The sequence below is a fragment of the Aquila chrysaetos genome, chromosome 12, assembly GCF_900496995.4.
Source record: "Aquila chrysaetos chrysaetos chromosome 12, bAquChr1.4, whole genome shotgun sequence".
Classification (NCBI taxonomy): Eukaryota; Metazoa; Chordata; class Aves; order Accipitriformes; family Accipitridae; genus Aquila; species Aquila chrysaetos.
Window position 1 is genome coordinate 41,336,199 of NC_044015.1, and position 26,058 is coordinate 41,362,256.

The 26,058-nt window shown below is 50.8% G+C and overlaps 3 protein-coding genes across 25 annotated transcripts in view; 2 read left to right on the top strand and 1 right to left on the bottom strand.

The window, feature by feature from the left end:
• Positions 1–18,256, top strand: part of SGIP1 (SH3GL interacting endocytic adaptor 1) — a 64,643-nt gene extending 46,387 nt beyond the window's left edge. For 10 of the 22 annotated variants that reach the window (XM_030032534.1, XM_030032525.1, XM_041127784.1 and 7 more), the window contains 9 exons: positions 1,826–1,885; positions 2,755–2,814; positions 8,201–8,312; positions 8,722–8,877; positions 9,359–9,491; positions 9,784–9,986; positions 10,515–10,579; positions 11,183–11,347; positions 11,835–18,256. In XM_030032534.1, the coding sequence (XP_029888394.1) occupies positions 1,826–1,885; positions 2,755–2,814; positions 8,201–8,312; positions 8,722–8,877; positions 9,359–9,491; positions 9,784–9,986; positions 10,515–10,579; positions 11,183–11,347; positions 11,835–11,857 (977 nt within the window). In that variant the 3' untranslated portion in view covers positions 11,858–18,256. Of the gene's footprint in view, positions 1–1,825; positions 1,886–2,754; positions 2,815–8,200; positions 8,313–8,721; positions 8,878–9,358; positions 9,492–9,783; positions 9,987–10,514; positions 10,580–11,182; positions 11,348–11,834 lie in introns of those variants that run through there. The other 12 variants (XM_030032527.1, XM_041127785.1, XM_030032538.1 and 9 more) reach the window with 4 other exon arrangements.
• Positions 18,257–18,829: 573 nt separating this feature from the next.
• On the top strand, positions 18,830–21,602 carry DYNLT5 (dynein light chain Tctex-type family member 5). Its single transcript, XM_030033965.2, has 3 exons — positions 18,830–18,946; positions 19,050–19,174; positions 19,980–21,602. The coding sequence occupies exons 1-3, from the start codon at positions 18,910–18,912 to the stop codon at positions 20,181–20,183; spliced, it is 366 nt and encodes a 121-aa protein (XP_029889825.1). The 5' UTR covers positions 18,830–18,909; the 3' UTR covers positions 20,184–21,602.
• A 9-nt stretch (positions 21,603–21,611) lies between these two features.
• Positions 21,612–24,065, bottom strand: INSL5 (insulin like 5). 2 transcript variants are annotated; one of them, XM_030033964.2, is made up of 2 exons: positions 23,283–24,065; positions 21,612–21,919 (listed from the first exon to the last, which is right to left on the bottom strand). In XM_030033964.2, exons 1-2 carry the CDS (start codon positions 23,455–23,457, stop codon positions 21,678–21,680), a joined length of 417 nt encoding a protein of 138 aa, XP_029889824.1. In that variant the 5' UTR covers positions 23,458–24,065; the 3' UTR covers positions 21,612–21,677. The 2 variants fall into 2 exon arrangements, with proteins under 2 accessions (XP_029889824.1, XP_029889821.1); XM_030033961.2 differs by having other exon boundaries at positions 21,612–21,940; positions 23,283–23,617.
• Between the last annotated feature and the right edge of the window lie 1,993 nt (positions 24,066–26,058).

Consider the following 26,058-nt stretch of genomic DNA (forward strand, 5'->3'; position numbering starts at 1 on the left):
CTTTTCTTTCCCTGTTTTTTTTGTGACGAGCACACCTGGTTTGCGTGGCGGGGAAGGAGCTTTGCAGGCCGGCGCAGGCTGGCAGACGGGCTCTGCGGAGGGAGCCGAAACCCCAACCCTCCAAAAAAACCAAACCCGGCTGGTGCTCGTGCGTGCTCAGCCACGGTCCTGGCCGCAGCGTTTCCCACCGGCTGCCGCCTTAGGAGCCACGGGGAGCGGCAGCATCGGCACCCCAATGCCATCTGTGATGGCTGGAAGACGGTGGGGTGGCCTGAGCCGTGCGGCGGGTGCCATCCCCGTGGTGCCGGTGGCCGCGCGTGCCCGTCCGAGCCCTCCCCGTAGGTTTGCTGGAGTCTCCGACCTGCGTCTCCATCCTGTCGTTTGCTTCACTCTCGAGATGTTGTAGATGCTTGTACCTGTTCGCCGGCTGTCGGTCACCGTCACGGCATGCTGCTGAAAAAAAAAAAAAAAAAAAAAACCACCCAAAACCACATCTCAAGTAAGGGGCCAGCCAGCCCCGAGCATCCCCGGTGTGTCGGCTGTCGGTCCTGTCTGTGCCCGCTGTCCTGCAGCTTTGGCAGCGAGCTGCCGTCGGTGGGGCTGGCGGTGGCCTCGGCCGGTGCCCGCGGGCACGGTGGCCGTGGGGTGCCTGGGGTCACGGTGGTAAACACGATTTTGGTGGAGGGGAGCGGCCAGATTGAGGACAGGGACGGTCGTGGGGACTTCAGGAGGCCCGGAGAAGCGACTATGAAATGGGGGCTGTGTGCTGGTCCTGTAGGCTGAGCAGGCGATGGGTCCCTTAGGCTCTCGTTTTAAATTTATTTTTTTTTTCTCTCTCTAACCCATATATTTTTGTGAACAAAATCTGCTGCTTGATATTTTTCCTGACCTACCTGCCCTGAGCAGCGGGGGCTGACGTGGCTGCGGGGGGGGGGGGGGGGTGAGAAGCTGTGCCCGCTGGCCCCAGCCGCTCCCACCCCCTCCATGGGGGCTTTCCTTGAAAAAGCCAAAACCAGGGCTCTCGGGTCACCCCTTGGCAGGGGGGACACTGAAGAGGGCAGCCAGGAGGAACACCCCTAGATTGCAGGTTTTGCCCCTCCAGTTCCAAGCAAACCAAGCGGCGGGCGCTGCGTTGCCAGGATTTGGCCTGGGAAAAGCCAGATGAGGGGCAGGCAGGGGCAAACGGGGTTTGGGAGCCGCTCCGGGAAAGCCCAAGCATCTCCCGGTTGTTCCCACCAAGGCAGCCGGGGCGAGGGTGGGCTCGCCTTGCTGCACCGGTCGGCAAACCCATAGCAGAAGAGAAAGCACTTCCAATTCCTGGGTTCGTCATACGGAAAGAGGAAAAGATAAGGTGAAAGGCGCGCAGGGCAGGGACGGGCAGGTCTGTGGGCACACGGCAGTGGGTCAGGGACCGCTGGGGGTCCCGTGGGACCGGCCCGGGGCTGGGACACCCCAACCTGGCTGGGGCTGCCCGCAGCCCTCAGCTTGCCGCCGGGTCCGTCTCCACCACGCTCTCCGTCTCTTGTTTCCCGTGGCAAAGTCCGACAGAGTTTGTCCGAGAGCATGCGGAAGAGTTATGTCGTTTATTTGTTCTCCGTGCTGTTCTGGTTTGCTTTCGTTGTGGTTGCACGTGCAGTCTGAATAATTTATCGCAAAGAAAGAAGCTGTTATTTCTGTGTCAGCGCCCCTTACGTTATTTTTCTCATTAAAACCCTTCTCTGTCTTTTTTCGTTGATACAGCGCGCTGCTTGATTTCATTTGGGATTCGTTTTTTCATTCTTTTTTTTTTCCCTTTCTTTTGCGTTTCTTCTGCTTATGTTATCAGAAGATGATGCTTTTATTGACAAACTGCCCGCGTTTGAAAGGCGCTGTGAAACGCCTGCAGGTACTGTACTAGCAGGGCGCTTTCGAGACATCTGGCTTCGGCGCGGGCGGCTGCGGGCACCCCGAGTGCCCGAGCCCCGGCACCCACCGCTCGCAGCACCTTGCATGACAGTTTCTCTGGGACAAAAAGGACTGCGAGGTGAAAGGCTATCACCTCCTGAATTCAAAAAGGTTAATTTGACAGCTCAAAAAGCCGTTGTTTTTTTTTTTTTTTTTTTCCCCCTACCCCTAGTTATTTCAACAGTACTTGGTGTCTAGCGTGGCTTTTGAGGCGGTGTGAGTGCAGGGAGCTGGTGGTTGTAATGGGAAAGGAAAGATTCCAGCTAGGCATCTCCTGCTCTGTGTGCGTGTGTCTGTTTATCTGCAAGGTTTATGTCCTGAAATGCAACAGAAAACACCTACGTTTCACTGTCACTTATTTTGCACACCGGTGTAGCATGCGGTTGCAGCATCCCGCCGGGGAAACGCTCGCTGCTGCTGTTGTAGCACGGCAGAGACATCGCCGGAGGTGAAGAGGATAAGGCATGTTTGCCAAAATCAACGCAGTTAGAATATGCTAACAGACTGCATGAGCCAAGAAGCCTCTTCCACTCTAGGCAAAAAAGAGACACACACGCCCCCCGCCAAAATCCTTACCAAGCGGGCAAAAATACTCTTCCATCTGGGCTTCCATAGCTTTGCTTTCTGCTTTCTGTTTCCTAAGCCAAAACCAGAGTTTAAAAGCCCCCCCTTTCCTTGCACGTGAACGGCTTGCAGCGCCTCGTCCCCTCCCCGTAGCGAGATAAATGACCTGCTCTGTGACTCACACTGTGTCCTTCTCTCTCCCTCTCCTTAACCTTTCCCATCCCGCTTCAACTCCTGGCCATACAGAGAATGAACAGCCTTCCCTCGTTTGGTTTGACAGAGGAAAGTTTTATTTGACTTTCGAAGGTAAGTAGTGCATAGCATACCTGGTAACGACTTGCTCCCCTTCCTCTTGCTCTCTGACTCCCGGGGTTTCCTTCAAAGGCTCCAGTCCGGCTTTCCGTGCGAAATGCTATGGCTACTTAGATGACATTGCAAGTTCGACCAGAATAATTTTGATTTGATTTGTGCTATTTGTCCCGATGATCTGTTTCCCTGTTTATTTATTAAAAAAAAAACCCCAACCCTCAAACAAACCAAAACCCAAAAGAATATTCTCGTACCGAGCCTGCGGTGAAAACCAGAGAGCGAAACCGCTTGCACTGCCGAGGAACTTGACTCTGTCAACCAGGGCTTCTTTCTACTCCCCCTCGCAAGCTGCTCGTTCCCCTGAGCGGGCTGTGGCACAGTGCGGTTAGTTAAAAACCAAAGGGCGACGGGTTCTCCGCCAAGCCGGGGTCCCCTCCCCACCTCCCATCCGATTTTTTCCACGGCGAGGTGTCGGGAGCGTGCCGGCACCGCCAGCAAGCATAGCCAAAAAGCCACCAGGTTGTGCTGCCGGGGCGGCTGGTCGGAGGCGATGCGGGTTTTGGGGTCCCTCGTTGATGAGAAGATGCACTGGGGGGGATGCAGGGGGAGGAGAGCTTGTTTTGGGGCGGATGGCAGCTTCTCTGAGCAGCATCACGTCTCGGATGGAGCAGGGGCACGGGTGCCTGGGCGGCCAGCCCCGCTCGGAGAGCCCCGAGGCTTTGGAGGAAGACTCACCTCACCGACAGCGTGCCAACGTTTTTCTTGAAAAGACGAGAAGAGCGGGGAGGTTTGCTAGCAGCAGGAATAGGTGCTTTAAGCCCCAAAAGAAGCGCTTTGAAGCCGTTGTGGTGCTTGCAGGCAGAGCTGGGCTGGGGCTAGCTGGGCGATGCTGCTGGCACGGGGGGTCTCGCTCGCTGCGAAGCCTGCGATCCGTAAAGCGTGTCCCCTCCGGCAAACAGCCCGGGGTTGCCCGGCCGCTGAGCACGGGGTGTTGGTGTTCACGGAGCAAACCCCGTTTTGGCGAGCGTGATGCCGTAGCAGCAGCGGACGGCAGGGACGGAGGTCGTGGTGACCAGGGAGGTTGGTTTCTTCTTTTCTGCCTTCTTGCCTTTTAATGGGCCACAGCTGCCGGTCCCCGAGGTCCCCGCTCCCGATCCTCATTGCAATTTTGCTGTTTCCAGCAAAAAAAAAAAAAAAAACCTTTCCTGGGTTTCCTTTCCCAGGTGCCAAGCGCCTGCCCGGAGCTTCGGGAAGAGCTGAGCACGGCGGGGCAGGGGCTGGCGAAGGCTGTGCCGGCTGATCGCTGGGTCGAGGCGGCCGCCTTCGCGCGTTATCTGTTCCTCAGTACGTGTACCCCGGCACTGCGCATCCCCGCTGACCCCCCCTGCTCTGCGTTTCCTCCCCCCCCCTCACTCGGTCTAGCACCAGCACTGCGAGCACCTCTAGCTTTCGGGGGTTTTCTTGGGGGGTTGTGTATTAATGGGTTTGAATGGTATATTTGATTTTTTGTGCTTTGTTCTGGCAGCGTGAATGGTCTAGAATGGGGGCGAGGGGGGGGTTGTCCAGGGCACGCCGGCCGGCCGGCACAGCAGCAGGGCTGCAAGAGCGTGGCACTGCCTCCGGGCTCATCTCATCTCCCAGGAGGGAGCTATTTCACTTCCACATGCTGGATTTCCTGATCTATCCCTACATCTTTGTGTCTAACTTTAAAAAAAAAAAAAAAAAAAGCGCCAAATTTCAACGCTCATCTCTAGGGAGGTAAAAGGAGATCTGCTGAGTTTGGCATCTGTAACTCAGGGCATGAAATGCCAGAAGAGAAATAATCTTCTCTTTCTGAGTTTAGGGGTTTTTTTGTGCTAAGATCCATGTATTTGCAGAACGTGGGATAGTTTGTTCACGTGTGAAAAGATGGGGTGCAGCTTTGGTGATGCTGTCTTGGATACAAGGGCAGAGCTGTGTACCAGGATCACGGTCCTTACTCCACGTCTGTATTTTCCACCTTTGTGTAGGGAAAAGTAAGGCAAATAAACTGGTGCGCTGCTTATGGCTGGATCCAAATCTCCGTAAAGTGGATTTTTTTTTTCTCCAGTATTATCAGGTCATTTTACCAAAGTGAAAAGTTTCTAAAAATGACTTCTGAAGCAGTCACTGAAAAGCCAGATTTTTGTTGGAGGCGTGCCACGGTAACTAGACTTGTCTCTCAAGTTTCTGGAAAAGTATTCTAGGGCTTAAAATAGATTATGCTTTTCTTTTTACATTAAAGTTTTTATTTAAAAAGTTATTTAGTCTCTGAAGCCATTAAGAGAAGAATATATAGGTTCATGAGGGAAGAGTGGAGGGAACTGAGAACCCTGAATGCCAATTACATCCACATGATTTTTATTCCAAGTCAGATGAGAAACGTGGAGGTTGTTTTGTTGCTGTTGCTGTTCAGATGAACTCAGATTTTCAAAGGCCATCTGAGCCCAGTAATAGAGATACGTGAGATGAGCCGCTTTATTCTTGTACGTGTGATTTTTCATTCTGGGGAATGAAGACATTTCATATACGTACAGAGAAACGGTGGAAGAAATGAGAGACTGAAAATCAGGGAAAAGGCAGGTTGGTATGAGAGACGCCTACCCCTCGTTCCATGCTCTGGTGCAGGGTCTAGGCTAAACCAGGCTGCAGTCGGAGCATGTATGTGTGGGAGGTGGGTTTTTTTCTCTCCCAAAGAATAATAATTATATTGCCAAGGATCGTGGGCTTTGCTGCTGCTGGGCGGCTAAAGACCATCTTCTCACCTTCCCTGCTGAGCAAAGCCTGATGTTGCTCTGCTGGGTGATACTTCCAGATCTCACCCTTCTATAGCCAGTCTGCACTGATGTTTTTGAATCTTGTCTGTACTTCTGGGTGGATGCGATGGGAATATCCCACCGCATTCGGCTGGATTCGACGTGCTGAGGGGCCGTTGCTCTGGGTGTGGGGAGCAAGGATGTGCTCGCTGCGCTCTCTGATAACCCACCAGTGGTGTCTATGGAAAGAATTTCTTAAAAAATACGTTAGCCTACCTGTCCGCGGTGCTGCCCCGTGGCCCTGCATGTCCCCTCTGCCACACAGCCAGGTACTGCAGCGTGGCTGCGATAACCAGTGGTTTTGGGGAGCTGCCCGTGCCTTCACGCGCAGTTGGCACCGACATGAAGCGTCTGCTCTTTGACGGGATGTTTGCCGAGTCCCTGATGCGTAGCTCGGGGCCGTGTCCTCAGAAGCGGAAGGCTTGGGGAGCCGCATGCTGCCTCCCTGGGGTCATTAGGATAATTAATGCCTGGGTGGCGATGGGTCTGTTGTGTGGGGGTGAGATGCTCAGTCTGCCCATCCCGTGCGCTGGGACAGCTGGACTTACTGAGCATCGTTGTTCCAGGCTGCGGCTGAAATCACTTAGTCCCCCGAGTCTCTTAAGACGTACGACCAAGAAGGAGATGTGTGGCCACATTAATTTTTTACACCCTTTTAAGCTACATTAGACATTTGAAGGGAAAATCCCAGCACCGGAGAGGCTCATGTGTGCCTCTAGGACAGAGCAACTTTGGTTCGATACGTTAATGCACTGCCTGCACGGATGCATTTTTAAGGCGTGAGGAATCCTCCTCGTCTGCAAATGCCATGTTTTTTCACAATTAATATATCAAAACTCAAAGTGTAATTTAAGTGACGGAAGTGCTTTCCCCAGGAGACGTTACAAATCCTGATTTCCTGCACCCAAACCCTATCACTTACTCGCACAAAATTTGCAGCAGCAAGCCAGGACCTTACTGTACATCACACAAAACCCATGACAGATTGCTTAGATGCGAGGCAAAAAGCAACAGGCAGCGGTGGGAAGCAGCAGTTAAAGAAGGGAGGGGATTATTTTGGAAGATAGTCCAAGCAGAAAAGCAGGAGCTCACCAGAAACACGCTGCATTTCGCTCGGTCGCTTTGCTTTTCCCTCGCCCCACTGCCTGCAGAGGCGCTGCCCTTCCCCAGGCCGGCATTTAATCTTGTACGGCTTCGGCTGAAGCTGGCACACGCTTGCATGCTCTAAACAAAACCCTGGGCTGAATTAACAGCCCGTTTTACCTGCCTGATTCAGACCCTGTAAGTGAAGGTAACAGAGTAAGGGGGTGTTGGGGTCCCTGGGTAAGCCTCCGGAGACCTTTCCTGTTCATTTGTAGCTGGTTTGAGGCAAAATAATCCTTGTGCTTAACCTGATGTACAGACTATGATATAAAAAAAAAAAGGTTTCAAAACAGTCCGTTGCAGAAAAATAGATAAGGCTGAACTGGTGGTGCCAGGGTAGAGGTGGTGACCTCTCGAGGACTTTTTGGGTGCCCGGGGGATCAGCGCCTTGTACGTCGGGTGGGTGACCAGACACTAACGCCGGGGTGACCTTTTGGCACGTTCCCCGGGGGAGAGGCGAGAGCTTTGCCGTGCCAGTAGCCCCCACTTGCTCTCCTCTTGGTGGCAGGCATGGGGAGCGGGACGTTTCCCCCCCACGGCAGGGTTTCCAGCACGCCCGGGGCTTCTGGTGTATGCTTGCAGCGGTGCTTTCATCCTCAAATGTTTTTCGGAGACAGGCATTCCTGGTCAGCAAAGGGAAACCCGCGTGTGGTCACGCAGGGCTGAATTATTTTAGAGCCTGGCTAGCGTCCATGGATGCGCAGCACAACTGAAGCAAACCCTTCCTCTTGTTTTTTTCATCATCTAAACAAACCGCAGATCGATTGCTCTGGCTTTCACACCCAGAGTCCCACGTTCTCCTCCGTAGTTCCAGATTTCTGACGGTTTGCAGATTTGCCCTTGCGTACCGCAGGCTTTGCAGGGTGGGCAGCCGTGCGGGGGGGTTCGCCAGGCGCGCCGGGCAGGAGAGGGGAGCGTGCCGGGGATCGCAGGGGTCCCCCCAGGTCGGGCTTCCTGCAGGCAGGAGTTCGGGCAGCGTCGGGAAGGGAGGAGACCGCCGATATCCCGCTTTCCCACAGGCAGCCTGAGCTCTCCGGCCAAGGGACAAGGAACCTCCCCAGCCCCTCTTGCCGGGGCCCAGAAACCTACTGCAAAAACTGTCATGCAAAGCCTGCCGTGTGGCAGCCCCCCCCCGGAGCCGTGCCGGGGGGGGGGATGCCGCTGCCCTGCATGCTGCTCGTGGCTGGGGCTCCTCCATTATTTTCTTTGCTTGCTTTTGAGGGGGGATAGATAATTGTAGAAAGTTTTTAAAGCCTCATCCAAAGCCTGGGGGACTTTTTCTTAATATTTGCCCATAAAGCTAAGCTGGGGCTCTTGGTGAGCACCCCCTTGCCCCAGCCCGGGGAGGGGGGAGCGGTGCCTTTTCCCTCTACAGGTAAGAAGCGGAGGTTTTTGCTCTGTTGCAGGCTCGTCGCGGGGACCCAGCCCCCTCACCATGGGGGCACAGGACACCCTGCCCGTCGCCGCCGCCTTCACGGAAACCGTCAACGCGTACTTCAAAGGGGCTGACCCCAACAAGTAGGTGCCGACCGACGGGGTCCGGGTGTCGAAACGAGGGGGTCCTGGGGTCAGGCCAGGCTTGGGGTGCTGTTGAGGCTTTGGTGAGCATCTCAAGGCATGGGGAGGGAGGAAAGGAGGTGCTCTGGGCTCGGCACACGTGTGTGCTGGGGTGTCGGCGCACTGCGCCAGGCGGGGGTCCAGGGTCGGGATGCTCCTGGGGCATCCCCATCCCTAGCAGGCTGCCAGCCTTTGCTGCTATTTCGGCTCGCGCTGGTTGAGGACCACAAGAGGTTTGTTCCCCCAGCGCGGCGGGTGGGAAGCGGAGGGCTGCCACCGCACCGTCCCTGGTGCGAACCCTCCCCTCCTGCTGCATTTTGAGCCCCCCCCCTCTTTCCTCCCCCCTCGGTCTCTGTGTTCGGCGCTGCAGGTGTATCGTGAAGATCACGGGGGAGATGGTGCTGTCGTTTCCAGCGGGCATCACCCGACACTTTGCCAACAACCCCGCTCCAGCGGTGCTCACCTTCCGCGTGCTGAACTACAACAGGCTGGAGCACGTCCTGCCAAACCCCCAGCTCCTCTGCTGGTAAGCCCCCGCCTCGCCACCATCCCAAAGGAAGGTGGATTTCCAGAAAATTAGGGTGCTTTACAAAAATACATGGCCCAAAGTGTCTTCCTTGGAAGCCTGCCCTGATTTTGGGAAGGAAACTCTCAAGCCCTTAAATATTTGCCGGAGTACTCCCTCTGAGAGCAGCCCCTTTGCCAGGCAGAAGAGCATCAGCAGAGAGGAGCAAGTGCTTTGGTGGGGTTTGCTTGTTTGGTGCCTCGCTCTGCTCATTAGACCTCCTGTTTGCAAAAGGAGATGACCTACAGGTTGCATCCGCTGTGCCTCCCTGGAGGTATCTGAGGACAAGCCAGAGATGTGCGGGAGGGAGGCAATATTTCTCTAAATGCGGGATTAAATGCAGTCCCAGCTGGCAGCCAGCGCTGCTGCCCTGCATGCTTTGTAGAAAAGCCTTCTTCCGCCGAGGCGACTTACGCGAAGGGTTAATTCTCCCCCTGTGCAGTGACAACACACAGAGTGACACCAACACGAAAGAGTTCTGGGTCAACATGCCAAATCTGATGACTCACCTAAAGAAGGTATCGGAACAGAAACCACAAGCCACCTATTACAATGTGGATATGCTCAAATACCAGGTAGGGGTTTTTTTGTAAGATAAAACCGTGCCAAAAACGTGCGCTTAACTTATAGACATAAAAGATGGTATTTCCCTAGTGCAGAGTGGAGATAACGTGAGTTGAGGGCATGCTATCCCGCTAGTCCCTTCTGTATGTCACTAGATTGCCTGATTTTGAGTCCAGTACAAATTTTCTATGAGAATACAAGGTATTGTCTCCTCTGAAACCAAATGCAATTACCGCGTCTGTAAAATGGGATTTCTCCCTTCACCCCTACGGAAACTAAATGTTTTTTCTGTCATTTTGGAAGGTATCTGCCCAGGGTATTCAGTCTACTCCATTAAACCTTGCAGTGAGCTGGCGGTGTGACCCTGCAAGCACTGACCTCCGCATTGACTACAAATACAATACAGAGGCAATGACCACACCGGTAGCTCTAAACAACGTCCAGTTCCTCGTCCCCGTCGACGGAGGAGTAACCAAACTTCAAGCTGTGCTTCCTCCTGCTGTCTGGTAGGAATTGCTCACCTGAGAAAGAGCTCGTTTGCTGTCCCTGTCCTGTCCCTGCCTGTGTCAGAGGTGTCTGCGGGCAGGAGCTGGAGGCAAGCTGGGGACCCAAACCTGTCCTCCTCTTGCAGGAGGAAGCATGCGACCCCGCTCTGATTTTTTTTCTTGCCATTCCCACAAGCAAGCGGGTCAGAGCTAAACGCGTGTGTGCAGGCAGCAGAATAACAACCCTTATTCCATGTTTTGGCTTAGAGGGATGCACGGCCATCGCAGGCACAGGCGTGCACATTTGCAGCGGGGAAGCAGGGCACGGCACGGCCCCACTGTCGCTCGCCCGTTGCTCACCTGCAATGCAAGAGCAGCGTTTTCCTGCTCGGGTCAAAGCCAAAGCCAAATCCAAGCTCCAAGAATTGCAGCTCTGGAGGGTGGCACCGGAGCTGCTCCCCCAGCCCGCCACAGTCTTTAGCAAAATTCAGATGTCTCCTTCGTAACTTCTTGTTTCCTACAGAAATGCTCTTCTTCATGTGTTTTTAGGAACGCCGAACAGCAAAGGATATTGTGGAAGATCCCTGATATCTCTCAGAAGTCAGAAAATGGAGGTAATCCTGCAAATGTGCATGTTATTAACTCTGAATACTTAAATCAGACACTGACCCGTTTATCATGCCTGCGCACAAGTGCAGACACACAGATTCCCGCTGGCGCTTGCCGGGGGAGGATGCTATTTAAAGCTAGGAGCAAAGAGCTTTGAAAAGCAGGGCTACGTGCCACTGGTACTGTTTTGCCAACCGCTTTGGCATCACGGAACAGCATGAACACACCGGGTTTGGATGCGGTTCTTTGCCACATCCTTTGCTCCGTTGACCCTCTGCATTTGAAGGCTGAGGCCCCGCGTTGCATCCCCGTCGGGGGGACCGCAGCCTCCCGCGGGTCACTTCTCCACGTGTCACACGTGCGGCTCAGCTGCTTCATATCGCTGGGGTGTCTGAAAAGTAAAAATCTGCTGGGAGGATGAGGGGGTTTGCCTCTGCCCCCCCCCCCCCCCGGGGGGGGATGCTGCTGGCTCGGGTACAACCGTGGGAGTGGGCTTCACTTGCAGCGCTTTGGGCATCTCATTGCCTTTGCTGGCAAATTTGGCCCTGGGATGCGCAGCGTGCCTCTCCGGGCTTGTAAAGGTCTCGTGCGGGACTTTTAAATCGCAGGTGTGGGGTCTCTGCTGGCCCGATTCCAGCTCTCAGAGGGGCCAAGCACCCCGGCCCCCCTGGCCGTGCAGTTCACCAGCGAGGGGAGCACGCTGTCCAGCTGCGACATCGAGCTCGTCGGCGCTGGCTACCGCTTCTCCCTCATCAAGAAGAGGTTTGCAGCAGGTAGGTGCCTCGCCGGCGGCTTCTCTTGGGATGGCAGTGTCCCTGACGGTCCCCTCCGGCTGTGCTGGCATGCCTGGGACTGCTTTTGCTCTATATTTGTTGACCGTTCAAGCCCAGAGGTCCCGCCGCAGCATGGTGCGACGGGGCTGGCCGGTGGCAGAAGGGCAAAAGCTCCCTTGCATGAAATAAATCCTGCTGCCGCTTACGAGAGCCTTGAATTTCATGGGCTCGTTTCTGCTCATGGGTCCTGCATGAAAGGCAAGGTCTGGGGATCTCCAGGAAGAGCTTTTGCCCCATTGCTGCAGAGAAAGACAAGTTATTTTTCCTTTTGCCCCATTGCTGCAGAGAAAGACAAGTGTTTTCCCGTGTGCCACTCGTGCGTGGCAGCAGCGTGGCCGTGGGTGCGGGGGCCGGCAGAGGCGGGCGGCCGTCCCCCGGGAACCGGGGCTGCTCCCTCCCCGCAGCTGATTTCTGATCCCGTTTCTAGGTAAATACTTGGCCGATAACTGATGGAAGCTTATGCAAGTCTATGGAAAATAATATGGAAAATACCCAAGGACTGCTGTGCGTGGAACGGGTTTTAATTACAGTTTAAGGAAAATGAACTAAATCCTGCACTCGGGACATTTCTGTTGGAAGTGTCGACAACTTTCAGCATTTTTTTCCTTGGAAAACACCGTCTTGACCAGTCCTACAGTATTTACTTCTAGATGTAACATTGTTAATGGTTTTAAAATGTAATTATTGTATTTGTAAATTGTACTCATTCCAGTAAGGCTGTATTTTGGCAGTTAGACACTTGAGTTTTAGCATTTTACCATTCATGAAATGGATGTAATTTAAACTGTGGTATATAAATTTAATAGTAGTACTGTTGAATGGCACAATGCTTACAGAGGTAGATTACATTTTGTCAATATATACAATTTAAATACAATACTGATAGCTGTTATGAAGGGGGTGCCTCATAAAAAGAGAGTTAAGTAGAACCGACATGCTGATCTACTTTTTCTTCAGTCCTTAGTATGTCTCACCGTGATGAATAAAAAGCTCTATCTTCAGGTTTAGCTGGTTTAACTCCAGAAAAATATTGCTGTAAATGTGGAGGTTCCTAATACAGTCTCCCAGCAAAAAGCAGAGAAAAATGTCACCTCTACAAAAAGTATTTACTTCAAATTTCCATTGCAAGAAACCTCCGTGAACATGCCCGTGTTCTCTTACAGCCGCAGATTAACCGTCAGGAGTCCCAGCAGTGCGTGCATAGGCGACGAGCGCTTCTCTTTGCCCCGTGTCCTTACACTTTGCAGAGATGCAGATAAGGAAATCAGCAGGCAAAGAGGCTGGGTAGTAAATCTGAGCTTACAGCACTGTCCGGAAATGTTATTGCTGTTTTTAAGGATGCATTTTCCGAGCAGTCTCCAGATTTTCGGTTGCATTTCTACGTTCCTTTGCTCGCTTTTTCTGGGTTTTTTTCCCCATTTTTGAAAGCCCCGTGGGTTTAGAAAATGTTTTAAAGACATGCAGCTCCCCCATGCCTTTCCATTTTACCACTTAGGCAGGAAAGCATGTATTTACGAACACTGGAAGGCAAATGCAGCCCAAGCCTGACCCTTGGTGGGACACCCAGAGCCGGCTGGGGACGGTGCCGGTGCCAGGGGAGCAGGAGCAGCGCGGGGGGCTACCGAAAACCCACGGGGCAGGAGCCTGCCTCGCTGGTATCAGGAGCAGCTATCTCGTGGAGATGGGAAAACACACAGAAGTGCTAAACTGGAGGGTGCAAAATTGTCCCTCCGTGTTTTCCCCAAGCCGACGCGGGCTCGGAGCCGGGCTCCCGCGGTGCGTGCTGCTCCTCTCGCTGCATCGCCCGTGCAGCGCTTGATTTCTAGTTGACGTTAGCCTCAGCCTACTGCTGGCAACATGGTGATAGCGTTCACGGCATTAATGGTGTGGCATCTGCCAAGATGGAGAGCTTGTTTTAACGGGAGAATTTGGTGAAATGAGGAAAAAAGAAGGGATCTTTTGGAAATTACATGCAGCTGCTGTTCAGATGCACAGGGAAGCATAGGAGCATCCGCTGAACGGGCTGCTGGGGACTTTAGAAATATGTAGGATGACAAATAGTGCTAATTTTACAGTCACAAGTGTTGCCAGGATTAGGCTTGTGCATTTGCGTTGGAAAGCAGACTGTGCATGTTGGGAAGTGCTTGCTCACAGAGCAGTTTGGAGTGACGTAAGAAAACAGAAATCTGTGCCCGTCTTAGAAGAAAACAAGAAAAATCTGGAGATATTTCAGTTCTGAGATGACTCCCAGACCGAGATATGTATGGTAGGGTGCTTGAGTTGTGTGCATGCTCACAAAAGGTATCAACACAGAAGATAAAGCACAATTCAGTTATGCAACTTCGTACATCTTTGCAGTTTTTGAAAGTACACTTGCCGGTTCTCCTGGATGGAGTGTTCAACTCGGTTAATAATTTTTCCCCTGAAATGGAAATATGTATAAACTGTGTAACCTACCCCTTTCTGACATAGGAATATAGGGCAAAACCTAAGAATCAGTTTTTGCATAATTGGTTCATGCTGTGTACAATTGTTATAAACTCATGCTTCCAAAAGAGATCTATGTCATAGTCCTGAAAATAAGGATTTTATAATGTAAATATTACCAGAACATAGATATTTTACTTTATATTTCATTTGAAAGACAAGGTGTTTACATTAGCATTGGGTTTTTAAATGCTTTTTAAACAAAAAAACCCATAACCCAAAGCTCCCAAGCTTGTCCCATTTGTGCTGTCCCACAAAACAGAGGTCATATTTTCTGGGTGCGTGCTGGTGCTAGGATGCAGCCCCCGTGGCCTGGGTAGAGAGATGAGAAAGTCCTGCACCCTTTCCGGGGCGAATTGGCTGCCAGACCCGAGCCCGGTGTGCCGGCACGCTTGCAGCCCCGCAGGGACACTGTCCCCCTCCAGCCACCGGCAGGTGACATAAAACAGCTATTCCCAGCCCGCGACACTGGGACCAAAAAGAAAGCGGTTTGGGACAGGTTTTTTGCATCCTGCTTTTGCCAATTTTTTGCATAGTGTTTTAGTTCACTAGGCGTTTGCTCAGGAGCCTTGAACTGTGTGTCTCCGCTTTCCCTCCCAGCACGACCTTTGCGAGGAGATGCCGCTCCGCATTGATGGTTTAGTTTTCCTGCCCTGCTGGTGCCTGAGCAGAGAGGCAGAGTGGCAGAGTGCCCCGGGGATGCTTATTTTGTCGAGTATTTGTCTTCTCGCATGCCGTACGAGCGTGGCACCCCGGCATTACCCTGCGTGGGGAGGGGGAACAGATGAGTTGCATTTCTAAGTCTGAAGTGCAGGAGCCTGGTCTTCTTTCTGCCTGGCTTTGAGAAGGTGTCAGCAGAAAAAAAGATTATGGGCAGCAGCTTGGGATGTATCAGACTTAAATTTAGAGCACCAAACAGGGGCATGTATAGGGATTTTTATCCCCAATTCTGGCTTCAGTAGCAGTGGCGAGAGCCCCTGGCTCTGGAGAGGGCACGGGGAATGCGCTGCCCTGTTGCATTCAGGGCACTCAAGCTCTGCAGGCTTCACCTCCACTTTTAGGCAGGAAAAACTGCGTATCTTCAGGGAACGCATCTGTTTGGTACTCCCTGCCTGCTAGCAGAGAGCAGCTATGTCCGCAGGGAGCTGAAAAGACGGCGATTCAGTTGCCTGTGAGTCACCTGCATTTCTAGAGCTAAGCATCAGCGCTCTGTTTGTGAGCATGTGGTCCAGCAGGTCTTTTGCCAAGTCAGGCTGAGGCTGAAAAGGGGGCTCAACCCTCCAGCACTGCCCAGCACTGGCACCCCTTAACTCAGCAGCACTCAGATCTAGCTATCTGAGTTAAAAAAAAAAAAAAAGGATAAATAAAGGAGGCATTCAAATAATGCATGCACAGAAAGGCTTTAGCTTGGTTACTTGCATGGACCTTTCCCTTTAGACTGTGTCCTCAGCCACTTCTCCCCTGAGGGAGTTTCCTCTGGGGTCCCCGGTAGCCGCCAGCAGCCCACGCCTGCAGGGTCACGGTGCGGGCTGATGGAGCGGGGGTGATTTCCCCATGGACACCCGCAGACTTGGGTCTTTAGATGTTAGGAGCAGGCAGTCTCTTTTTTTGCAACTTTTCTTCTGTTTGTTGCAAATATTCACGATTCTCAGCCAGCTTATGGTGCTCCTCACAGGAGACGTTTCAGACCAATTTTCTACTTTAACAATATTTCTTAATAACTATGAAATTGCTCAATAGTATGAAATACTAGCAAATAAGCAGCTTTTCATTTGCTGTTTGCATTTGTTCTTAAATATCACTCCCCTGCTATAAAGCTGGTTCTTATTTTTGCTGTAAGGCCATTGTCCATTAAACTCCTGTTCCTGCCCAGCTGGTGTGAGTTTTTAGTGCGTACATGTGTGGCTTCACTCGCAAAAGCTTTATCACAGAAGCGCAATCTTGTACCGAGGAAGTTACACAACTGCGCACTCCTCCCGACGCAGGCTGGACTTAAAGGTCTTACTGCTGTTATTTGCTATTTCAGTTAAATTAATTTTGCCTTCAGTATGCCCTTTCAGGATTTATCTGTTAGAGGTTTTTTAAAACATAGGTGGGGAAAAAAAAAAAGTTTATGTTAAAGTGACATCCCGTTTTGGCCAGGCAGGGAGGGGATGGGGAGGGAAGGCAGTTTTCCAGGCAGGCTGCAGGCACCATCATACCCTTGCTGCGGGATGCTGCCGGGGTATCTCTCTCGGCAGTGCCCAGGGTTTGGGCTGTATGGGAAACACCAGAGAAAGATGCTGCTTAAACTTATCATTTTGAAGCCACACACACACACCTGCAGGTGAGAGCCGTCTGCCTTCTCCTTTTAACGTGATCACAGAGACCCAGGGTAGTTGTTTAGTGGCCAGTCGTCAAAATTGGTCAGCTCTTGCACGGGTGATTATTTTCCCACCGAGGTCCCTGCCAAGACCTTGCCACGCTGCCCATACCACCACAAGTCATACTTGTCTTCGTTTACCGAATGCTGGATGATTCCAAGCAGCCGGCAATGGCACTCTGTCAAACCGCAGCTGCAGAGATTCCTGCAGCACGAGCATCACGTAAAGAGTCTCCACTTCACTTTCTTGCAGCAGAAGCATTTTTAAAGGGCTGAACTGCAATGAAAAGGTGTCATATTTTTAAACAACCTGAGAGAGAGTCAAACATCTTTTACTAAAAATGCTCGGCCCTTCTCGGACCTCTCCTTCAGTTCCACGTCTCCCTTGGCAGTGGTGCGGTTCCTGTGCCCACCGGGCACGTGGTGCAGTTCTGCATCACAGAGGAATCCTGCTCCATTTTATCTGGTTTTTTGGAAATACAGCCCACAGGTCTGTTACCCAAACACCCAACACCTACCTGAGAAAGCCACTTCAATACACCAAATATGGAGTGCTTTTTTGCCCTACCCTTTGTTGTTTTTATATGAAAATGTCTTGGTTAAAAAACTTAATTTTGAAGCTTACCGTGACCAAAATACGTAACATCATCACATTGTACTTTCCTGGTAAGGAATTACTGTCTCAAAGATTTCATTTCATAGCCAGAATTATTCTTTTCTTCCGTTTGTTACGATTTCCCAAGGAAAGTAATTCTTGCAGAGCCGGGGAGATTTTATGATCATCAGTATTTTAATTCTTATTTCACTACCAGGCTAGAAAAAAGATCTGCAGAAACACCCCCCACCTCCTGCGTGACCTCCCCTATCACTTTAGGAGGGCCTGCAGATAATGCTGCTGACAATTGTTCCTAAAATCACAAGCGTTAGGGTGGCGATGCTCTTCAAAGGTTTGCGCATAAGCAGGACTTCACTACAGGCCAAGCAGTATGTGACAAAACATGCCAGGTTTTAGCGAGGTGTTCAGAATATCTTATTCCTCCGTTCGAAATCGCTCCCTTTCTGGACAGAGGGCGAATCGCCGCGGACATGCCGTCCCGCTGTCGGATTCGTAATCCACACCGGAGGGGTTTTCCACTCCAAAACGCTCCGAGGTTGATGAGGTCACCCGGTCGCTTTGACGGCATAAACCGCGTGGAAGCGTTAGTCGTGGTCTGAGAGAGGAATCGAGTCAGGTTGTGGTTCGAGGCTGCGGTCCCGCGGCCGCGGGCTGGTGGGCGGAGGGCACAGGGTGCAGGACAACCTCGCCATGACACCTCTGAACCCAGAGGAAGCCCCAGAAGTGAATTGGATTTCCCCGGGTATCACCCTGTATCATTTTATTAACTCCCTCGTGTATAAAATGTTTATAAATATTTGTGGATTAAGATACACAGGTCTATTTTTAAGATTTAAGTTAAATAAGTTAATTAATGGCTGGCCTTTTTTGCCTAAACGTGCAATGAGATATATTATACCTTTAGTCTACGATGGCCTAGGTACTGCTTAGTCTGTGATGAAAACTTTGCTGCTTACCTACTGTTCTCAGAGAAAAAAAAACGTAAAAGACGTACAGGTTTGTTGCACACAGACTATTGCAGCAAAGCTTTGTATTTGACCACTGGTAATATGAATGTGTTGTATTGACTTGTTGAAGATAATCATGAAACAACATATTTTAAATGTTACTTGCCTTATAGATTAGAATACGACTATGTGGATATCATTTTTGTAAATAATGTTTTTTATAAATGTCTCTCCTCCATTCTCCTCGTCACCCATTTCACAAAATCTTGAATATGCAATTATTTACCATGCATAACGTTCCAACAAATAAATCCCCACGTCAGAACAAAGTTTATTAATTCTATACATAAGAACCACATTAAATACCCGATTGAGTTGCAATTTAAATGTGATTACCCCCCCCCCCCCTTGAAAATAAACAAAAACCGTAAAAACGCCGCTTTCTCCGAGTGAGCTTCGCTTGCACGCGCGGGAGCACCCAGAGGAGCCGGGCAGAGGTATCGGGGGCTGCCATGTCCCTAGCCCACAACATGGCTGCTGCTGGACCTAACGCGCAGCTTCCCGCCTTGGGGACGGGTCGGGGTCGGCATGTGGGGACGTGTCGGGGGTCCACAAGGACCGTGGGGGACGAGCGGAGCTTGAGGGGACGCGCGGGGGGCTGCGGGGACGTGAGGGACCGCGGCTGCGGGGGCTTGAGGGGAACCCGTGGAAGCCATGTCAGGGCTGTAGGGACGCGTGGGGAGCTGTGGAGGCCGTAGGGACACACACGGGTGTCTGTGATGGGAGCACGCAGGGACCCACGGAGCCTGCGGGGGCTGTAGGGACACGCAGAGATCCACACAGGCGGGGCGGGGCGGGGGGGGAGGGAGCTGCGGGACACGAGAGGTCCGTGAGGATCCACTGAGGGCTGTGGGGGACATGGAGGCGCGGCGGTGAGGGAGGGGGAAGCTGGGCGGGAAGGCGCGGAGGCGGGAGGACGGCGGCTCAACGCCGCCCCGCGGCCGCCGGGAGCCGGGTATCCCGGCTCCCGGCGGCCGCGGGGCGGCGTTGAGCCGCCGTCCTCCCGCTTCCTTTCAGCAGCGGTGCCGGGATGCATGGCGGCACGGCCGGCAGACACCCCCCTCCGGGTAGGTCGCGGGGCCGGGACGAGGAGACCTCCGGAGCGCCTTCCAGCGCGGGTGGGTTTTCCCTCAGAAACCCGAGTTTGAACCTCACCGCCTGTCCCCTCAGGTCCTTCCAAACGCTTCCCGGTGGCGGCGGTGGATGCTATCCTGAAGGACGTGCTGGGGAGCTACCTGAGGGAGCAGCCCTACGAGGCGGCCCGGTGCAGGGACATGGCGAAGGACATCGCTGAGGTACGGCTGCGCGCCAGCCACGAGGCGGCCATTTTGTCCGCGCCCCTCGACGGGGTGTCAGGGAGGTGGCTGTCGGGGCGGGGAGGCCGCTAAACATAAATATAAAGTGTAAAATAAATGCTGGAGGAGACCGTCAGGATGCACAGAGGGTGCAGGCTTATATTGATGAGGTTTGTTCGAGCAGCACTGGCTCTGGCCAAGCACACGGTTCAGTAAAACTCCTGTGCTGTGGTTGCCCTGTCCGGAAGTGCCGTTAATAAGTTTTAAGGATCTGTCAGACCTTTCCAAAATAGACCAGTTATGGTAGCGGCTGAATTCTGCACAGTGACACTTGCGCAAGCACCTTGTCGGTTAAATCCAGTCTTGCTGCTGAGAAAAGACTGTCCTGACTATTTGGCCCAGAAGAGCTCACCGGCATTAAAAAAAAACAGTACTGCCTGCTCTTCCTTTACCCCCCTGTAGTCAGCAGGTAACTGTAAACATGTACGGAGGAGAATGTGGTGTTCACGTACAGTAACTCCTTACTTAACACCTGTGCTTGCATTTCAGTAGCCCAGCAGGAAGATGTGCCTGGTTTTAGCAGATAGAAGTGTTGGTTCTCTTGTGAAATGACTGCAGTAGCGTACATGCCATCTGTCCGTGGGGATGGGGGAGTTTGCAGTAGATGTTTCAAATGCTGCAGTTCAAAGACTGTCATCAGGATTGTTGCAATGCTTGCACCTGTCTGTCCCAGAAAACCAAATCGCTGAGCATCCCCTGTAGAGAGAGCTCACCACTTGTGTCTAAATGTGTTTTTCTCTTGCAGATTATTAAAGCTCGGGTAAAAGACCTTATGATACCAAGGTACAAGATTGTTGTGGTGACGCATATTGGGCAGCTGAATGAGCAGAGCATGCAAATCGGAAGCAGGTGCCTGTGGGATCCTGCGAGCGATACGTTTTCGTCATATGTGTTCAAGAACGCTTCACTGTTTGCTCTTGCAAATGTCTATGCTGTCTATTTTGAATAAGGAGGTGGTTGAGTTTAACAGCAGGAGAAATGAACATTCAGCCTAACTCTTCCTGTTTCTGCTGTTGAAAACGGTTGTGAAGGACCAAGGCAACTTTCACCTGTTTTGAAATGTGGTTACTGTAAGCCTTTTGTCAGTGAATGTAATAATTGTATTTCCCAGAGCGTTCTCTGGGAAGCAATTCTCTGTGACATATGCTGTTTTGCTCCCGATTCTAGCTGCTTTCAGAACTGAGTATCCCTGTAATACTTTCTTCTCCCTGAATTTGCCCTCACTATGTGACCCCAAGTAGAAACCACCAAGGGATTTTTGGAAAGTAAAACAAAAGCATTTTAAAACTATCCCCATTAAATGGCATTTGCGGGCAGCTGAGCACGTGCCCGGCCCCATGGCCCTAGCCCGGTGCACACGCTGTATTGCAGATGCTGTGTCCTGTCAAGCCGCAGTAGCTCGGTGCTGCAAGTTACCCTGCCCTGCTGGGGGGATGGAGGGATCCCTCCAAACCTTCCGCTGGGCCCAGGGTTGCCCCGGGTGGGCTCTGTGGTGGGAGGGCAGCAGAGGCCGAGTCAGGAGCTTTGCTCGCTGGGGGCTGGGCTGGCTGCCCCTGAGCCCCGAGAAAAGCCCTGAGTGCAGAGAAGGCGGCCGGGAGAAGGTTCTCCTTGGAGAAGACTAGCTCAGTTCCATAGTACTTGAAATCAAGTAAAAAATGTCTTCAAATTACATCATGTTCAAAGTATGTAGATCTAACATGTCTAGGCCCTTCTGTTAAAGGTGCTTGAATCTAGCAAAAAAAAGGTTGAACTGGGGTGCTCCGCTGATACCTGCCTATAGATAAGAGGGGAAGTTCAGCCCTCTGAGCTCAGAAGTGTATTTCCAATCTCCCTGGGTGCAAATTAACTGTCCACTAGGTAGGACCTCGGGTAGACGTTACTGGAAGCAGCCGGAATAGGAAATAAAGCATGGCTTTTGCCTGCCCAGTTTAGGGGCTAGTGCTGACTGATCCCAAGTCCGCCCTGCTGCAGCCGTTCCCCTGCTGCGGTGGGGGTCTGACTCGGGGGCCTCGCGCGGCATGGCGCGCTGCACAGAGCTATCCGCACCGCGTTGGTTTGGTTCTGATTCTGCAGACAGACTTTTTGCTACCTGTATGTCACAGCTGAAACCGGCTGTTGGATTTTTGTAAGAGAAGGATATAAGAAATTGCTTATTTTATGACATTTTATGTGCAAAGCTGAAACTAGAACAGTAGCTAGATGGGAAGAAATACTTGTACTCGTGACTAAAAGTTTAAACCACTGTAAACTCTTTCTGGAATCCAGACAACCCAACCTGAACTGTCATTGCAGCCGTTTGCTGGTTTACAACATTTACTCCCTAGTGTAGACCACAGAATAAAGTTACAATTAAAGAATACAACTGAAATAATTGTGGTTTATGTCATGATTATTTTAATACATGAAAGCTGTGACATTCAACCTTGTCAGCACCTGCTGCATTTTAGCACAGGGAACTGATATCTCTCTCACTGCAGCCGATGCTGCAGCAGGATGTGGTAAGCAGCTTGGCTACTTCGCGCTTTTTTAGCAGAGACATTTTCCTGGTGCCTTGCAAGTCTCGCTCTGTCTCAGGCTTGACGTTGTGGATTTCTTCGCCGTCAGTCTCCAGCCTCTGGTCTGTGTACGTGGAGGAGTCGGCATAACCGTTGTTCTCTTGTGAGAAAGGCAGGGGATTTTCACTCTCTGTTGCATAAAAATCAGAAGCTAAAAATGAGAAGTCATGGAATCATGAGTAGTTATAATACTTATCTTTACCAGAAAGACAGACCAGCCTACAGCGAGGGAGCTGAAAGTATTCTCTTCCGTGTTTCTGATGTGAACAACCGAGATGTACCAGATCACTGACTTGTCGCCAGGGCAGTATTAAAATAGATACGCGAGGTACACATTTTGCGATTAACATGTTAAAAACCCAGTAATTTATGGATTTATATTGAAGAGTGTTCTTTCTTTGTAGGAATCGTTGCCTTATCAGTCTTACAATGATACATTTGCTTCGAAGGGTAAAACCGTGATTTGATGTGTCAGCGGCACTTGACCAGCATGTTAACCTGGAACTGCTTGTGGGTTTCCTGAAATGCAGCTAGTACGTGAAGGCATCAGATACCCCACAATTTCAAAGTTCCTGGATGTTCCCACTTAAATTACGCTTGCGATTCATGTGCATTTTAAATACCACAGTACCATCAGGCACTGCCATGTGGAGTTTATAAAGGTATAGTAGTTATCTCGCTTCGTTTAGCAGTGGGGGTTTCTTCTCCTTCAACAGACTCTCGGGGCGGGGAGGAGAGGGAGGGTGCTGCAGGTGGCATCGCTCTTTATGTTTGTTTAAAGCTGTTGCTACAATTGAATTTTCAGAAAAGGCAGATGTTACTGCATGGAGAGTGTGGAAAGCCTCTGTTCCTGTCATCTGCATCATTTCTTTTTTCTCGTTATTTTAACCTATCAGAGTACAAATTTCTAGCAGTGCATGTAATTTTACAACTCTCTCTAAAAATGTGCTAATAAATACATACACCACCATGTGAAAATACTTAAATTGCAGAGTAGATATTCAACATACTTTAATTATAATATTCTTCAGTTGTAATAAAGTTTCTGGTTTTTAGTGGGGAAAGCGGTGTGTCCTACTGAAGACAATGGTAAAAAACTTGCATTGACTGCAGCAAAGCTTGACTCTGACATTTGAAATGTCATGGCATAGAGATTTTCAGTGTTAGCCTTGGGCTTAACTCGTGGTTCCTCTGGTTGACTTGGAAAATCTTGATCTAAATGTTTTTTATTTAGCAAAACAGCACACTAAGCTAAGCCAAGCAGGCTGCAAGGAAACAAAAAAGGTGAAGTTGCACCACCTCGCTTGTTGTCTCAAAGCAAAGCCCGTGCTGTTCCTGCGTGAGAGGCAGCTGTTCAGGGGAGCCGGAGGAGCCGAGGGCACAGCTCTGCCCTTAGGTACAGCCTGCAGGTGATTCGGTTCTTCCCAATCCCCTCGGAGCTAAGTGCACCTTGCAGGGGGTGATAAGCCTCTAATGCATTAATTAGCACTTACCAAACAGGTAGTGATAATCAGTCAAATGCCTTTTCCACCGAGAGCCGCCGCAGGTGAAGACGATGGCTCTGACAAAGTCTCTCCCGCAGAGCTTCACGGTGTTTCCTTCACCTCTTCCTTCGCGTACTGCAACCAGGAGAGTGAGCAAGGCCAGCGCCAGCGCCGTGCCCCTCATTCTGCTGACGCTGTGCGCCGAGGCTGCGTGTTGGCGGGGCAGCAGGGATCTGCGAGGCCGAGGTGGGGAGTTGCGCTGAAATCCTCACATTTATACTGACGGCCCATCCGCTCCACTGAATAATGGCTCGTTCTGAGGATGACTTAATGTTTGCTAAAAACAAGTTAATCGCTTGTTTCCGGTCATGTTTTAAGTGCTTTGGGATTTGTGCTGGGATTTCGGTCAGGTGTTAAAGACGACTTAAGACTACGTAGCTGCTTTACTATAGGAACATGTGTGGTGTAACATGTTTATAGGGTACAGGCTTAGATCAATACTGTTAATGTGTACGTTCTGCAAAAATGAAAGAGTATTTTTTACATGATTTGTAGATAATGCGTTTTGTCTCCGTGTTTCCCATACAGCTGTGCTACTGCAGCCTGTTGCCCAGTTGTGCCCATCATGACAGTTTAAGCAACTTCAGGGTCTTTTCCTGTTAGTGATCCCAAACTAAAAGGTAGTTAACTTCTTCCAGCGATGTCTGCGGTTGTGTACCTCTTTGTTACCCCTGCCTTGTTCTCTTGCCAAGCATCCCGTTGTCAAGCTGGCAACTGAGGATGCTTCAGAGGAACCTGCTGGTGCCAGGCAGTCACTCACAAGCCTGCAAATGCCTTACTATGATTCCTAGCATCCTAAGAGATAGGAGGTGATCCTGCAGCACACGGAGCATTTAAGCACAGCGAACTCTCTGCAACAAACCATACAGAGCAATGCCGGGTTTGGACAGCTTGCGTGCGTAGGTCGTAGCTGCACTGCAGCTGCATCTCTCGTGTGTCTCTGCAGTGAGGCCCGTGGACGTGGCTCTTGTCCACAAAGGCATAGAAAAGAGAGGGAGATGGCTCTAAACCAAGCACAGAATAGCTACAGATCAGCATCCTGGCCATCCTTTTCCTTTTGGTAATATCTGAAAGACAGAAGTGGGTTCACTAAAGCAGCTAAAGCGTGGAGCAGTGTTACTGTGCTCTGGGACCAGAGGTTAGTAGATCGGTTATGAGAGTGGTCCCTCCCTATTGCTTTGGATGTTGTTGGTTGCAGTTGCTGTGAGCTTCTATAAAAAATTCTTGCAATAAAAAGCCTTAAGGAGAAAATTTGGCAATTATGAGGTCAGAAATTCCATGTTTAAGAACAAAATACATGAGGAACGTTGGAGATCTTCAGCACTTCCTAGCACCACAAGTGTTTTCCAGCACCATAATGTTACAGTTAATTAGTTCACACGATGCGCAGGGTGAATTACGATGTGTTACAGCCTTGACAGAAAGCTCATTTTTTACCAGTAGCATCGGTAAGTAAACAGTCACGACTGCTGATGGAAAATATATGGTGTATTTTGTTCAGATCTGTAATAATGATTAGCACATGATTCACCTTAATGGGTGTCTTTCTTTGAAATGCACAAAGATTAATTTTATGTCAAGGGTAAGCTTGCATGTTCACTGTAAAATGTGCAGAACACAGAAGGAAGTGAATGTTAATGCATCACAAATGATCTTTAACTTCAGTGATGTGTTTAAATGCTGGACGTTTATTGTCAGGCTAATGAGAGAGTCTGAACGTTCTGTATCTATAAACTATGTGTCTAGCTACATAATGCTTTCAAGAGCAGGCACCTATTGCCTCCGTCAGCTGGCAGGCAGAGCGCTTTACAGCCAAGCTTTTGTATCACCTAGCTCCCATGATGGGGTGATCCCTGCTGCACTGATCAGGCAACAGGGCTATAGCCGGGATCTTGGTCTTAGTTACTCATCTGTAGAAATGCTCTGTATTTTCGGTGAGCGGTCAGTCTCTGAAAACCCTCTAAGGCACCTCAGTCCAGCTGGTGGCTCGCTGGGTGCTTTTTTCTGTTTCTTCTGATCTGCCCCCAAAAAGACAGCCTAGATGGCCAAACGGTGCCTGCTTTCAACCAGCAGTGCAGGCCCGAGCAAGCGTTCCCACCAGCTTTTGGCTCTCCAGCTGCTGGGGAGGTGTTGAGATCTCAAAAAACACCAATCTGGCCTCCAGAGCCATAAAAGTCAGTCCTTGTTCCACGACCACACTGTTATCTCGTGTGAGGAGCTTTCAGAAAAGAGTCAGTGTGGAACAGAGTGAATTTAAACTGCAATTTTACATTACCCTAATTTGTTGGGGGTTGAAAAAGTGGGTCTCTACTTTTGCCTGCTGTGGGATGATCTGCAACTCGCAGCAGCACCTGATGCCACTCAAAGCTCAGCTTTCACCCTCAGTGGTGGTTTATGGACAAGACGGATCCGATGAAAAGTCCATTCATTTACTGTCTGATTTCACAGCGAAGATACAGACTACATCGGGTAAGGACTTCAGCTGTATTATGGAGTTGCCTATACAGGAGGTGATTTTAGCATTTTTGCTTTTTGAATAACCGAAGGAGAAAAGACCTTGGAAGAAAAAAACAAGGAGAAAAAGCCCAAGGAGAAAAGACTACGGAGACCTTTCTATTGCCTTATCTGTATTATAGGGAAGGCCATCAATATATTAATACTGTTTGTCTAATGAGGGGGACTTCCAGAGGAAATTTTAGAGCATTTGAAAGATGTTTCTAACCAG